Raw genomic sequence first — 15,329 nt, forward strand, 5'->3', positions numbered from 1 at the left:
AAATGCAATACAAGAAATATAAAACTTCAGTGACCTAATTAATATGGGCTATATGTCAACAAAATTCTTCAAATACTATACATTTCAGAAGTAGTGAGCATTTATTAAAATTAGGTAGCCCACACTATAATTCACAGAGCCACACATCCTATGTTGGTACACAGACTAAGTGTAAAAAGATGCCTTGGGGAGAAGGAAGGCTGTGTGGGTTTCAGGACAGGAAATGAATATATGCTTTTAATATGACTTCTATGTATATACTGTAGTGAATACTGGCAGTTAATGCTTTAGTAAAAATAGAAATGGCACTACTAAAACAGTTCTCAGTATTGAAAAGCTTCACAGACAGGTTCTATCTACATTTTAAAGATTTCATGCAGTAGTTAAGAGAATACTAGCTTATTATTACTGGAACTTCATACTGCCACTAGCTGGATAGCAGCTGCAAAACTTAACACTAAGATTTTAGAACTTAGTAGTAAGTAGTAAAAATATTATTTAATAACACTACCAACAACAGCCACAATAGCAACCAACATTGAGGATGTGTGTGCTTTGTATAATATTCTCTAATTCAATCCTTTCAAGAATCTCATCAAGTAGCCAATATAATCCTCAATTTAAGATAAAGAAACTCTCCAAGAAATTAGGTAACACCCAATATCACATGGTTAATCTGTGATAGAACTAAGATTTACACCCAGGGCCTATAATTCCAAAGTCAATGTTCTTTATGATATACCACACTACTAATCTCAGTTTAGTAACCTGACATAAAAGGTAAATATAATTCCATGATTATTAAAATATATACTTATGGAATAAGATATTAGCTTTACATACAGCACCAAACAGATTCTTGAGATGATTGTTTTTTGCATAAATGGATAATTACAAAATTTAATTTTGCCCATAAAGAAATGTTTAAAAATAAGAAGAGGAAAAGCTAGATTTGATTCATTTTAAGACACAATCTACCAAAATGTTATCTTCAGTTAAGCTTCCTAAAAGTCTGAAAGTGAGATCATAAGCTAAGGCACCAAATAAATCAGAAAGGCACATCTATGTGAAGAAACTAAGGTAGGCCAGCTGACTGTACCAATCTGGAGTACATGTAGCTGGTAAAGAGATTGAAGCAGTACCTCAAAAATTCACAAGGAAAATTATGTCCAAAATAGAATTATTTACCCAGCCAAATTATCAATCAAGTGTCAGTTTAGGAAAAAAAGATATTTTTAGGCAGCAAAGTTTACAACTTTTCCTCCCATGCATATTTTCTCAAGAAACTATTAGAGAAGTTGCTCTACTAACAAACCAAGAAAGAGGAAGAGAAGAGATCCAGGAATTCCCAGGGAGACTAATGGGTGAAAAAAATACTAGGAGGATAAGTGTGTGGCAGGCACAGAAAGCAACTAATTCCAATTGCAGAGCTCCATGAGAGATGTAACCAAGTAAAAATGAAAAGGATAGCCACCTTAAAACGGGAGGAAATCTACACTTCTAAAAAGAGATGAATCAATGGCAGGGTACATAAAAAACTAAGGGAAGAAAACCATAGTTATTTTTATAAACATAATTATAATTAACTCCAGGAAAAATAAAGCCTTACAGAAGAAAGGAAATGTAATCACAGTATTCTGGACCTCAGTTGTGACAACTATTTACATATTCAAAAAAATATACACATTGAACGATGACAACCAACAACTGTGTCAAAACTGTACTGGCAGGATGGGGGAAGGACACGTGTATGATTGCTTGTGTCTATGTGAGAGGCCTAATGTGTAACGAACCTAAATCCTCATTTTCCACAATAGGAAGTCCATGGATATTATGTAAAATTGAAGAAAAATAAAAGTAAGAAATAGCAGAATACGCATGACATATTAAAATGCCAGAGGAGACAAGTTACCTCCGAGTAGTCTGAACAGGGAGGCAGCAAGAAGAGAAGTGATTTTTTTCATTATAAATCTGTTAAATCCAACTTTTTCAAGTACATACATATATTATTTTAATTACAAAATTAGCATAAAAATAAGTTTGTAAAATTATGAAAACCAAAGAAAAAAACTAATCGATTACCATTTCAAGGTTAAGATTAAAAGTTTTAACAGAAACTTTTTCTTTCAAAATAAAGAGTATAATTCCTAATAAAACCAGTGTAAGGGACACTAGATTCAGGACAGTGGGCCACCTTCTTAAACATACTTTACCAGGAGACTTAAAATTTGCTAAATTCTTACAGCATTCTGCCTCACAATTGAATTCATTTTATTCTCAAGTAGCATTTTCCATACGGTTTACCTAAAATGAAATTAATTGTCAACTCTCAGATTCAACTAAGATGGATTATCATATATACGTATCACTCTGTATTGTACACACATACACACTTAGAAGTAGTTTCTTCCCTGTCTTCCGTCCTAGTCCTGCAAATCTCCAGATGCTCACGATGCTAGGTGGAGTATATTTTCGTTGGATACAATTCTTTTTTATTTTCCAAATTCTTCCTAAAGCTTATGGAGAACTTAATTTTTGTCTCAGTAGATTCAATTATTTTACTATTAGAGGAAAATGAATACCCCCAAATATTTTATTTTTACCAAAAAATTATACATAACCAAGTATTTCTAAGCATGATAATGAATAGATCAGTGGCAAAAAGTTATTTTTAAATTTTTTATTTTAATTATGTATTTGGGTTCTGATAAATATAAATTAACGATGCCAACAGAGCCAAGTGACCACCTCTTCTTCTCCATCTGGATGCACATTTGTCCTATGACCATTCCCTCCTTTATTCCAGTCTATGAACTCAATTTTTCATAACCAAACCCTTCCAATGTTCATGTTCACACTAAATCTAAAAAGATTTTTTGACAAGGTAGCATTTATATCAGAGGTCACCGTCCTAACACTAAGGATGAATTTTTAAGAATAGTCATAATTTTTTCATGCCTCCAATGAATATTATTAGGTATTTACTGGGTTGGCTACTGGGCAGGATTCAAAGACACATAATTCATGTTTCCAACCCTCAATAAGCTTAAAATCCAATCGAGAAGTTAAATACCCACAGTAAAAAGAAAACCAACATAACAATAGCAGCAATCAAGCTCAAATCTGTGAGCATATTTCTGACTACAAAAATCTTAGGCCTACTGCAAAATAAGGGTGCCCAGGAAAAAGGCAAATCACTGCGGCTGACTCTAGTTCCTGACTCCACCATTCATTCCCCAGGGTTCTTTCAGAAGCTCTTAAAGAACAGAGAAGAAGTTACATAGATAGTGCAAACCTGAAAAGGATTATGCAGCTCCTACAGTAGAAAAAGAGATGGCACTGAACCGCTTTCTGCCACAAATAAATCAGAATGTGAAGTCAATGCTTACTACGTTCTTGAGAGAGTATACAGGCCATTTTGAGATGAAATCATTTCTTTAAAAAGCAGTAACATTTTAAGACCAAGGATACTGGGAGTGTGAAAGAGTACATCTATGCGGATTAAGTAAATAGACACAGTAAACTATCTTCCCAGTTAGTGATGTCGTGTCATTCATGAAAAAGATAATTTGAAGGAAATTATCTTTCCTTCTTTTTTTAAGGAAAAATTGAAGGAAAAAATTTGAAGGAAAAATTTGAAGAAATTATCTACTTCAAATCAAGCAGAAAATGACAAGAATATGGACTGTTTTCAATAAGGGGCAAAGAATAAAACACGGAATGTGAAAGTATGTAGAAACACTCTTTGTTTTTTCTGCTTTTTCTCCCCAAATCCCCTCAGTACACAGTTGTATATTTTTTTTTTAGTTCTGGGTCCTTCTAGTTGAGGCACGTGGGACGCCGCCTCAACATGGCCTAATGAGAGGTGCCATATCTGCGCCCAGGATCTGAACCAGTGAAACCCTGGGCCGCCGAAGCAGAGTGCGCGAACTTAACCACTCAGCCACAGGGCCAGCCCCTAGAAACACTCTTAATTACTGTGCTATATATTTTGGATAACCAAATACGAACGCTGAAAAGCTGTAACATTGTCTCAATGTATTCATCAGAAATCCTGAAGACTTATTTCTTATTGTGGCTTTACATTCATAAGTTTTTCTTTTGTTGTTGTTCCCCCTTGCATATATTTTTTTAAATGACAGTGATGATGTTACATATGTAACTTGCCTGAGTGAGAAACAAAAGGAACAGAACCAGAGAACACGGCTGATAGCTACCTCGACTATATTAAACAAAACCTTTACCTTCCAATGAAGCAAGATTTCTTTCAATAGATTTCTCTTTTCTAAGATTAAACTCATTTTTTCCATTAAGACCATACACACATACAAATCCATTTATACCAAAGGGGGAATCCCAATCCATCCTAGTATCTTCAACAGTGTTAACTGGGTAATTACTTTGAAAATAATACTACAAATACTCCCTCACAAAAAGACTGTAACAAATACAAAATCATTAATACTTTTTAAATGCAGCTACAACAGAGTATGTATAAACTACAAAAATAGGATTTTTAAGCAAAAATTAGGGGTAAAAATGTCTTAAATATATTTTAAATATACAAAAGGGTGAAATGTTTTCATGCATGAATTTTTTTCAATAGTATCCAACAATAAAGGTAAAAAGAAACAGTTATGGTTCAATTATGTAGATCAGCATTTTCTATGCTGGCAAAAGGCACACTTGAACAACCCAATGGAAAGAACAACACTAGGAAGACTAGGATAGCTAAAGGTTAAAATAACTTTCTATTCTCTTTTCTGTAACGAACACCTGATTCTTACTTAGACTTTATATTTACTAAGGGTTTTTGTTGTCGTTGTTGCAGTTCTTGCGTGTACTTTTAATGGTAGTGATGATGTGACATATGTAACTTGCCTGAGTGAGACATGAAAGGAACAGAACCAAAAGGATCTTCTGGAGGATGGTTATGTGGAGCAGAAAGTGGGTCTACATTCTTATCTGAGGATGCTTTCTCCTCGAGCCTGTCTGCAAAAATAAGATGAAACAAAACAAAAATAAAGTGAAAACAAAACGGTCTTTAAATTAAAAACAAAAAGTAGTATACAATATAAATAAAAGTAAAAAGTACACAAAGCAACAGCCTTTTTGAAAAATATTAGATTCAGAGTTCATTTTTGTAAGTATTAGGAGGTAGTCCTGAGTTTAATACGTATTTGTTGCTACAAAAGCAAGCTTAACTCTATAATCCCAGGGCCAGATTTCACTAAATACAATTAACCTAATAAATAACCTAGTTTGGTTTATTTAAATACTAGTTGTCTTCAACTTGTAACATATTGGACCTGAACTTAAACCCAGTTAACTAAACAGAGACATATTTGGCAGACTTTCTCCAAAAACACATATGGAAAAAATACTGCAAATGGTCATTCATGCATAAAGTAGGTAAATCTTATTTCTCAACAGCAATAAAAAGTAATTCACTGTATTTTACATTATTGTTCATTTCTCTTTTTACTTTGTAATTATCAAACCATTCACATACATACAAAGATATAAATATTTCTCTACTAAATTAAAAGCCTTAACAGAATTTATTATTTCATCCAACAAATATTCGAGCATCTAGTAAGTGCCAGGCACTGTTCTAAGCAATGGGCATGCAACATGAAACGAAACAAAGACGCTTGCCCTCATGGAGTTTATATGCTGGCATGGAAAAACAAATAATAAGCAGTGAACATAAGGAGAAATATATGCAAATGTTAAAACCAAAGCCATAGAGAAAAACGTAGTGCAGGGTAAAAGGAAAGAAGGCAGTGGGCACAGATTGCAGTAATAAATAGAGTGATTCGAATAGGGACCAGGTGAGAAGAGGCTTCCAGGAGGCAGGGAGTGGACACGTGGGGAAGTACACACCAGGCAGAGAAGAGCTGGAGCCAAGGCTCTAGGGCAGGAGCAGAACTGGAGTGTCTGAAGAGGAGCTGATGTATCCAGATTCCCTAGTAGTGATTATCCTTTCTCTGTTCTTAAACTATGCACATCACAGGCACTTCATCAGTTGAGAACTTCCGGATTTTTGTAAGATGTCTCTATCCTGATTCTTAGCAATCTAACACATACCATCAGGGACCCATTCTGCCTTTCCAGATATTTTAAGCATTCCCAGGACTACACCTTTCATATTTAAGGAATTCTATGGGTAAATTGTGCTGGTTTCATTTGACTTCTAAAGGATGGCTGGATGAGGAGGAAGAATCCAAATGTAATTAGAATCCTCTAAAAATCACTTGTAACTTCAGAGTGAAGCAAAAACCCCCAAGTTAAAGCAGCAATCTCCTAGGACAGTACTTCTCAAATTTAATGTGCATTCCAATCTCCTGGGGATTTGTTAAAATGAAGATTCTGACTGGATGGTTCTGGGATGGGTCCTGAGATTCTGCACTTCAACAAGCTCCCAGGTGCTGGGATAGTGCTGGTCCAGGGAACACAATCTTGAGATGGCAAGTCTACAATATCCTGAATATACTTAATTACTGCTATGGACAACTAATTCTTTCAACTCCTTTATGATAAAAGATACGATTATCAGCTTTTATGGCTAAAACTAACTGCAATATCCACATGAAACTTTGGGCTGTTTAAAATTTTACTTAAAATTTTGTTGAAGGATTAATAAATATTTTAAGGCAACACATCTGACAATTGATTTATGCACAAACAGAACTTCCAAAACCTAAGGGCTACTTTTCAAATCTAATACTACAATGGATAACAACGAAAATTTATTTTGTGTTCTTTTTCAAAATATCAACTGTATACTTAACTCAGGAAATCAGTAACAAATGCTGACTGTACCATGAAAAAAGTTTTTTCCTATTTTGCTGTCCAACACCTATTAAAGAGAAGTTAGTCTCACAGCGTCTTTTCAAAAGAATAAGGTTGGAGATTCCTCTTTATAACAAAGGAGCTTTAATCTATTGTGGTGAGAAGCCACAATCAAACCTTAAGCAGAGGCCTAAGATTCACTGAGTCACTGTGGGTACCTGCGGTTACCCATTTTATCAGGCGAATGCATTTATAAAGCAACTGTAAAGCCAGGGACTATTCCTTGTATCAGAGTCCTCCTAGCCCTCCCCAGCCTATCTCCATCTCCCAAATTCTGGTGTACAAAAGAGTGAGGACAAAGGAAAGAGGGAATGGGGAAGGACAAATGGGAGCGACTGTCTCAGAGTGATTGCCTTGGCATATCAATATCCAAGAGCCCTCATTCTCAAAAATCACAACAAGAGTATATGGATACTTAGGTCTAAATTAGGACCAAACTTCCTTCCTAAACAATCCGCATCATAATTGGCAGGATTCCTGTATAAAATGTAGTTACTTGGGCCCCACCACAGACTTAATGAATCAGATTATCTGAGTAGCAGCTTGGGAGTCTACATTTTAACATACTTTCCAGGTTTATAAATCACTGGCAATGATTCCCAGCATATAAAAATGCAAAGTTACCGCTAAGGTTCTTTGAATTCTCATGCACTGATGCATTATCTCCATCATGGTAAATTCATGGAAAATGCAAAAACAGCACCATGTAGTTATGACAAGAACACAAATATTTCATGTAGGGATAAACTAATGTTTTTTATATAGTGGATCCCCATAATTAAAAGCATGAAGACACTGTTCTATGCAAAGTTCACTTCTCTAATTATCTCAAAAGAGAAATCAAAATAAACTTGCTATAAAATGAATCATGTTCTCATTGTTCCACAAAACACAGAATCAATTTTTCCATGGAGGATTTTTCAAAAATCATTTAGATTTCTAAAGTTCACATGATAATCTGGGTCCCAGGGCACAAAATACAAAACAAATATTAATTTCTTAAATTATCAATCATCTATAAATAAAAACCAACGAAATGGTATGTAGAGTTACTTTTCAAATTCACAGTCACTTCTAAAATATATTTAAGTTCCATTTTCAAATAACTGGTTTTCTTTACTTTAGAGCAAAACTTGAATTTGATTTGTTCAGTAAAAGAAACTTACCTTCTCCTGCCTTCCCAAAAGAACTGTGTTGGTGAATAAAGACAATATCTTTTCAAGAATTTTAATTGATACAGATGGCAAAAATACAGGATTTTAAAAAGCCTAGAATGAAAGTACGTTCCATAATATCATCATAAAAGTAATAAACTCTAAAAAGTTAATTCAGCTGCTTATATGGATAATGGCTCAAATAGCCAAAAGATTAATATTAAATAAGTTTTAAAAGTACAGTCTTCATCTGATACTTCTGAAACTGTTCTACCATACTTGAAAAGTTCTGTCATTCTGCACTGAAGGAACAGTAACAGATGTGAATTAGCTTAAAATGCTAAGAGTTAATGTTTTACAAGAAACTATATGTACAGATGTTTATTTCACTGTGTGGCTTCATAGTAAAAAAAAAAAAACATATTCAGTAGAATTTGCAAAGCAGCCACAGTCTCTAGTTTCTTCTAATTCTTCCTTTTAGTTATTTTGATGTGATTTTACACAGAAACAAACAATAAATCCACCATCAACAAGAAAATAATATTCCATTAAGTATTACTTTTAATTAACATGCAGAGCTGCACAACTATTTGAACAAATGCAATTTAAAAATCTTCCCAAAGCAAACACCTGTATTCTAATTAATGTTTAATGTATTAAATATTATGACAGATTTATAAAGTTTACATACTAATTTGGATGTTTTGTACAAAAGACAATGAAAATACAAGCTTAAACTTTAAGAAATATCATTGAGAACAGCTTCATTAATAATGCTTAATTTTCATTTAACGTTTTGGTTTTAAATAGAAGTAGGTAAAAACTTCTGAACCATGAGTAACATTCAGTTACACTGAAAGCAAAAGCAGGAAGAATCTGGCTTATTTTACATGCTAAATTCCTTGCCAATTGGTATATGAATCAACTGTTTTCTTAAAGATCATTTTAAAAAGTTTTTGTTACCAATGTCATACATTTTGGAATTTTAGTGTCTCAAAATATATTATGATTTTAAAAATACTTTCTGGATAATACACATAATAAGTAAAATATTTCCTAGACAGCATATCCTTTTTCTTTTTCTTTTTTTTTTTAAAGATTTTATTTTTTCCTTTTTCTCCCCAAAGCCCCCCCAGTACATAGTTGTGTATTCTTCGTTGTGGGTTCTTCTAGTTGTGGCATGTGGGACGCTGCCTCAGCGTGGTCTGATGAGCAGTGCCATGTCCGCGCCCAGGATTCGAACTAACGAAACACTGGGCCGCCTGCAGCGGAGCGCGCGAACTTAACCACTCGGCCACAGGGCCAGCCCCCATATCCTTTTTCTTTTAAATAAATAACTATATATCATTTTAAAAATAAAACCTCAAATGGCAATGTATTATTCTGAACAATCATTACACAGGCAATGCCTATGTTTTTAAGGATCCTACATAAAGGTATTTAGTTTCTCACTGGAAAGCATTTCATAAACCAAATATAAATTATTTTAGGAAGGATTTTGGAAAATTGTTGATAAATATCTATACTGAGAAAAAAGGTAAATTTGATATGTCAAATGCATCAATAATTTACTTATTCATTTTGGAAAAAGTTGTTAGGACAGAGGAACCAACCAGTAATGACCAACAATTAATTTTCATTACACTGTTAGTCTTCTACTAAAACTTAAGGTTTTGGAAGAGGTCTTTTGCCTATCAGTGTATCAAGGAGATCAAATATTAGGTACCTATTGCTTGTGAGTGAAAGAGGTGCTAAAGATGACCAATCTTAGAGTCAAGCAAAACTTTAGGATGAAAACTTTCTAAACTATATCCTATACATTATGACTTCTTTGTAAACTTTATTACAGAATTTCACCTTTTTTGAACCCCATTATTATGACTATCAGTTATTAAGGGAAAAACAGACATTTTGCCATCTCCTTCCTTACTGTCATATGTCACTTCTGCAGTTGATGTGTTTGCCCACAAAGCCCCTTCTAATTTGTTTTTTAATTGTCAGCTGAGAAACTGATAGTTTAGATATAATTTTTAAATGCTGGTTAAAGGGAAATAACCTCAGAAGTCGAAGCCAAAACACTTATACAGAAGGTGAGGAAAGGGGAGCATTTATGGAGTGCCCAGACTCTTTAAAGACATTATTTCATTTAATTTTCTTGACAAGCCTGTGAGATAAGCATCATTATACCCAGTTTAAAAACAAGGAAGTGAGACAGCAGTTAAGTGACTTTACTGTGATTACAACCCAGTTAAATGGCATTGTCAGGCATGAGAATTCGTATTTTCTTGGTGCTAGGTGCGAATTTAAGTGCATCAGCCTTGTGACAGTGATTTCAATAGCTCAGGGACGATCTAGGCTGTTTCCCAAATGGCTGAGTTGCTCCAAGTCTGACCTTCAGATGAAGTTCTTACTGCACTTCATTTAGAATTTAATATCTTTCCATAATTAACATCTCAATGAAGTCTGAACTCTCTTGGGCATACACATGTGTGCAAAAATACATATGCAAATTACACATGTCATCTGACCTTAAAGTTTGAAAGCAAATAGCTGATTAAGAGTTTTACATGCTAAACCCAATTTTTATGAAGTTATGTATACATGAATATTTGTATGCCATTCTTGCCCATGTGAAGTGAGGAAAACTTGAGCATCATTACAAATTCTAGGAAACTTAGAAAAACACATTTTTATAAGGTACAAAATAATGTAAATACTTTACCCATTCCATAAATTTATTATTTTTTTTTAAAAAAAGGAGTTTTTTACCCAAGGAGTAGAAAATACTTATTTAGCAAACCCTTAGTTACTATCCTGTTCAGAACACATTAAAATGAATATTTTAATTTTACCTTTTGCTTTAAAAATAATCCTACAAATTATAAGGATTTGGTTACCGGCTGTGTCTCCCTGCCATTCCCAACAAAAGAAAGAGATGCTTTATTTCCTTTTTTAACACCTTGCTTTTGGGGCCACGTACCATAAATTGTAGGAAAAATGCCAAACAAAAAAGTTGTGGTTTAAAATAAAATTTTTTTAATAAAAAGATATAAGGTTGGTTTAACCAAAGTTAACAAACCCTTTATTAAAGGCTCAGAATTCATTTTTATATCTGCATTTAATCATCAATTGTTCATAGTCATATAACCAATATGTAAAATACAAAGTTAAATCCCACACAACTATTCTTACATAAATTCAGGGCATTTATAAATTTTACAGAAAATATATACCAATTTGGAACAAAGTGGTTCATCTAATAAATGTTCTCATGAGGCCAGTTACCTACAATAAAATAGAAACTAGAAAGTACTACTAGGAACCATTAAGACCTTCTTGTCACATGCATAACGGGAAAACACACTTGGATGGGTGTGCACACGCACACACACACAAACATATACACACAAGCCTCAGAAACCTGAAAGTTGTCTACATACTCCAAAAGTGAGCTTTTTGCTCCTATTTTGCTCCTCAAAACACTCCACATATGTCTTTTCCAAGAAAGAACTTTTCTAAAATATGTATGGCAAGGCTTGACATATAAGGTAGTTTAAGAAAAAGAAATGATTTCAAGTAAAAACATTGAGCTATCTGATTTAAAGTGGGAAAGAATTTATTTAACTTCTGCCATATCAGGACAACAAAGCAGCCCTTTTATGTCACCACTCATTAAAAGGGCATTACAAAACATTAACATAATGTAGGAGCCCCTGTTTTCTTTCAGGCACTTTCAAAGGGCATCTCAGACCCAGAATATCTTCTAAGTGTGCAAGAAAACAGAGCTGCAAAACGATTAGTAAGGCAAGATACTAACGTCTCCCTTTTTATTCGAACATTAATAGTCCATGTTTTGGAGAGATGCTGGATTTAACATTCAAAGATATGCAGTATTTAAGTGTTAGGAATCAGCATATTATCAGCAATCTTAGGTTTAATAGCTACTATCAAGCAATTGATTTCTAACGCACACAACAGAGTTCGACAGTATATGTAAAAGAAGATGGCCTGGTTTTTGCCCTCAAATGCACAAAAAGAATTTTCTTTTTACCACCTCAAAACAGTCTTTGGCCTTGCTGAATAATTATAGAGCTGTTATTTTACTGTGAAGCAAAATAAGCCTTCAAGTGTCCCTTACTTGATCTCAGAAGGTCAAATTCTCTGTCCAACAGCTCCTCTTCTGTTAACTTGGAGAAATTATCCTCTCCAAAAGGATTCCACCCTGACATATCAGGTGGGTTACTGACGTTCTTTTGAGTTGTAATATTTGCAACTGCCTCTTTATCAGCAACTGACCTATAGTAATAATTAAGAGAAGAAAAAGAAGAGAAATAATTAGAATTGAAAATTTTAAAGCGCCCTAGTTCATACTTCATAAACGCTTAGAGAAGCAGATCATTTTGTTATGAGGGAGACAGCAGATAAGGGCATGGATTGTGAGGGAGACCACCGAGGGTTTGAATCACCTCCAGACCGTCACTAGCTGTACGTCCTCGGGCAAGTTCCTTAACCTATGTCTCAGCTTCCTCATCTGTAAAACAGGAGTAACAGCATCTACCTCATAGGGTTACGGAGAAGATGAAATGATTTAATACACATAAAGCAAAGAGAACAGTGTCTGGCAAAAAAATAAAATAAAATAAGCACTCAATAAATATTAACTATTATTATGATAGTGAATGAGCCTTGAAGTGAAAACCAATTTCTATCAACGGTATCACTCTAAAATCACTACTGAGTAAGGTGATCTTACGTCTTGGTTGAGACACCACAGAAGTTTTCCTTTTGACAAAGGCATTCTCTATATAACTACCAATAAAACATGAGCTGCTAGGATTGCTTTACAAATTAGCTAAAACTAGATGAGGGTTATTTTCTATATAGTAAGTCATTCACGGTGTTTAAAATATCTATATTCTGGGGCCTGGGACCACTGGTTCTAAGAAAGTTATCTAACAGGCCTCTTGGCTTTTGAGAAGATGTGCGTCTAAAGACTTCTTAGCCTAAGTATCCCTGGGTCCCTCTCCTTCAACCTAGCCTGGAAATACAACACAGGCACGAGGCAATGTAACAAAGTTGTCAAGTTTATTTCATAATTCAGATCCAGGTCTTCTAACATTGGCAATGGAGGGAGAATCTCTATTTGCTTCTAAAGAAGTATCTCAGTTTTGCAAGCCCTGACTCACCCTCTTCCCCTTGGGAGCTCACTTCCATTGCCACCACATAGGTCTTAAAAGGAAAGAGAGGGCAAAAGTTGCCCATTTAATCCCCTAGTCCAAGCCCCCTCAGTATAGCTGAGCCAAGAAAGGAATGTTTAAACGCTTACTGAAAGCTGGAAGAAAATAAACATAGTAATTGACCAACAAGTAGATAGTCTTTCTTAGTAAATATAACTTAGGTATGTTAATAATAAACATTATTCAGCTTAGAACTCACTCTGGGAATGTATTAAGGTCTGAGGCTGTCTCCATATGACAGAATCCCAACTCTAATTCCAAAACTATCCTCAAGGACTTTCAGAGTCCTTGAAACACAAATGAGAGAGGCTAAAACTCAGAGAAACGGGCATTCCCCCTCCTGTCAATCATCCTTTTCAGAACTTTCTGATTCTCTATCTGAATCATCCTCTTCCTGTTCCTGAGATGACTTTATGGACTTGTCCTGGTAGACTGTAACTCAAGGGGGTGGTGGGGGGGGGGGGGGAGGTCACCTTAACCTACAGTTTAAACAGGTATTAAAATATTAAAATGTGTCTACAAGTTCTTCCACAGTCCTCCCTTCAAAGGGCATAAATGAATTCCCCTGCCCTTGAATGTGTGCTAGTTCTAGTGACTTCATTCTGACAAATGAAACACGGCAGAAGCACCAGTGTGTGACTTCCGAGACCAGGTCATAAAAGGCATTACAGGCTCCTTCTTGCCCTCTCTTTTGGACCATGTTCTAGAAGAAACTAGAATAAACAACTGCTTGTTCAGAACAGTCTTTGGCTTTGCCAAAGAGAATACTCAAACAGCCTTTTGGAGAGATCCATGTGGCAGAGAACTGAGGCCTCCTGCCCAAAGCCGTGTGAGTGAGCCATCTTATAAACAGATCTTCCAGCATCAGCCAACTCTTAACTACAACCTCATGAGAGATCCTTCCATGGACATTTCCATACAGCTAAGCCACTCCTAAGCTCCTGATCCAAAGAAAGTGTGTGAGATAATAAATGTTTATCATTTGTTTTAAACCACTAAGTTTTGGGGTAATTTATTAAGCAGCAACAAATAACTGATACAACAGGGCATTTTATATCATAAGGAATAATACATACGTAGGAGATGTTTACTTTTCAACTATTATTTGAATAAAACACAGTAATACTCTCTAATATTCAACTAACAATATATTAACACAGTGGAAGGGTAGAAATTTTAGTAGAAGAGTGAGTGGGAAAGAAAAGGAAATAATCATGCTAACCAAATAGTTACCCTTCCCCTCTGACTAAGTAGCTACTTGGTTTCTTATCTTCTACTCAAATATCCCTTATACACTTAGAACAAAATATTTAATCTCAATTCTCATCTTCCACTGACTTAGTCATAAGCAAGAATATTTGCTTACAGATAACTTTTTAAATTGTTGTAGAAGATGTTCTCAATACATAATCCTTGGTAAAGACTGATATTAAATAGGAACAATATTAGTGAAGCAGCATTGAGGCACCAAATGTGGCTGCAGCAGTGTTCCTGGGGTATATTCTGTGTTCCTAACTATTATTTGCTGAGTATATAATTGTTTCTACCCATCTAACCATTACCCTTTCCTGCTCCATCCTCCCATTGCCCTCAATACATAATTTCACAGGAGTTGAGTAAAACAAGTCTTATATCCTTTCACAAATATCCAACCCAATATTTCCCAAACTGGGGTATGCAAGATGATTTTGATGATAAACTAATTTTTTTTATTTTAAAGTTACAAAAAAAAAATACTAAAGTTATAAAAAAGTACTTATCTAACATATCACATCTGTGATTTCATGAATAGTATCACCAGCAATGAGATTTAAGTAGGCAGTGCTATGGTAATTCACACGAGTTAGAGGTATCAGCACCTTGCATGCCCACATGTGCCTCAAATCTTTAGATACTCATCTTCTTTTACAACTAATCAGAAGTTTACAGGGTACATATGCTATAAAACACTAACATGAATTTTCTCATACAGGATTTCCAATTCATGACTCCTTCTCATCATTGACACAACTGTGCTTCCAGAGGTCGGTATCCTTTAGAATATGAAGTATACGTAAGTACATATGCTGTATCAGAGAAGACA

At 34.7% G+C, this 15,329-nt stretch overlaps 1 protein-coding gene across 3 annotated transcripts in view; it reads right to left on the minus strand.

Annotated features, from left to right (window-relative positions):
* The window catches only part of BMP2K (BMP2 inducible kinase), a 118,412-nt gene that overhangs the window by 16,379 nt on the left and 86,704 nt on the right, over positions 1 to 15,329 (minus strand). For 2 of the 3 annotated variants that reach the window (XM_008542943.2, XM_070612738.1), the window contains exons 14-15: positions 12,148 to 12,305; positions 4,882 to 4,992 (exon numbers count right to left, since the gene is read on the minus strand). In XM_008542943.2, the coding sequence (XP_008541165.2) occupies positions 4,882 to 4,992; positions 12,148 to 12,305 (269 nt within the window). The remainder of the gene's footprint in view (positions 1 to 4,881; positions 4,993 to 12,147; positions 12,306 to 15,329) is intronic. The other variant, XM_070612737.1, reaches the window with a different exon arrangement.

The sequence above is a fragment of the Equus przewalskii genome, chromosome 3, assembly GCF_037783145.1.
Source record: "Equus przewalskii isolate Varuska chromosome 3, EquPr2, whole genome shotgun sequence".
NCBI classification, from domain to species: Eukaryota; Metazoa; Chordata; class Mammalia; order Perissodactyla; family Equidae; genus Equus; species Equus przewalskii.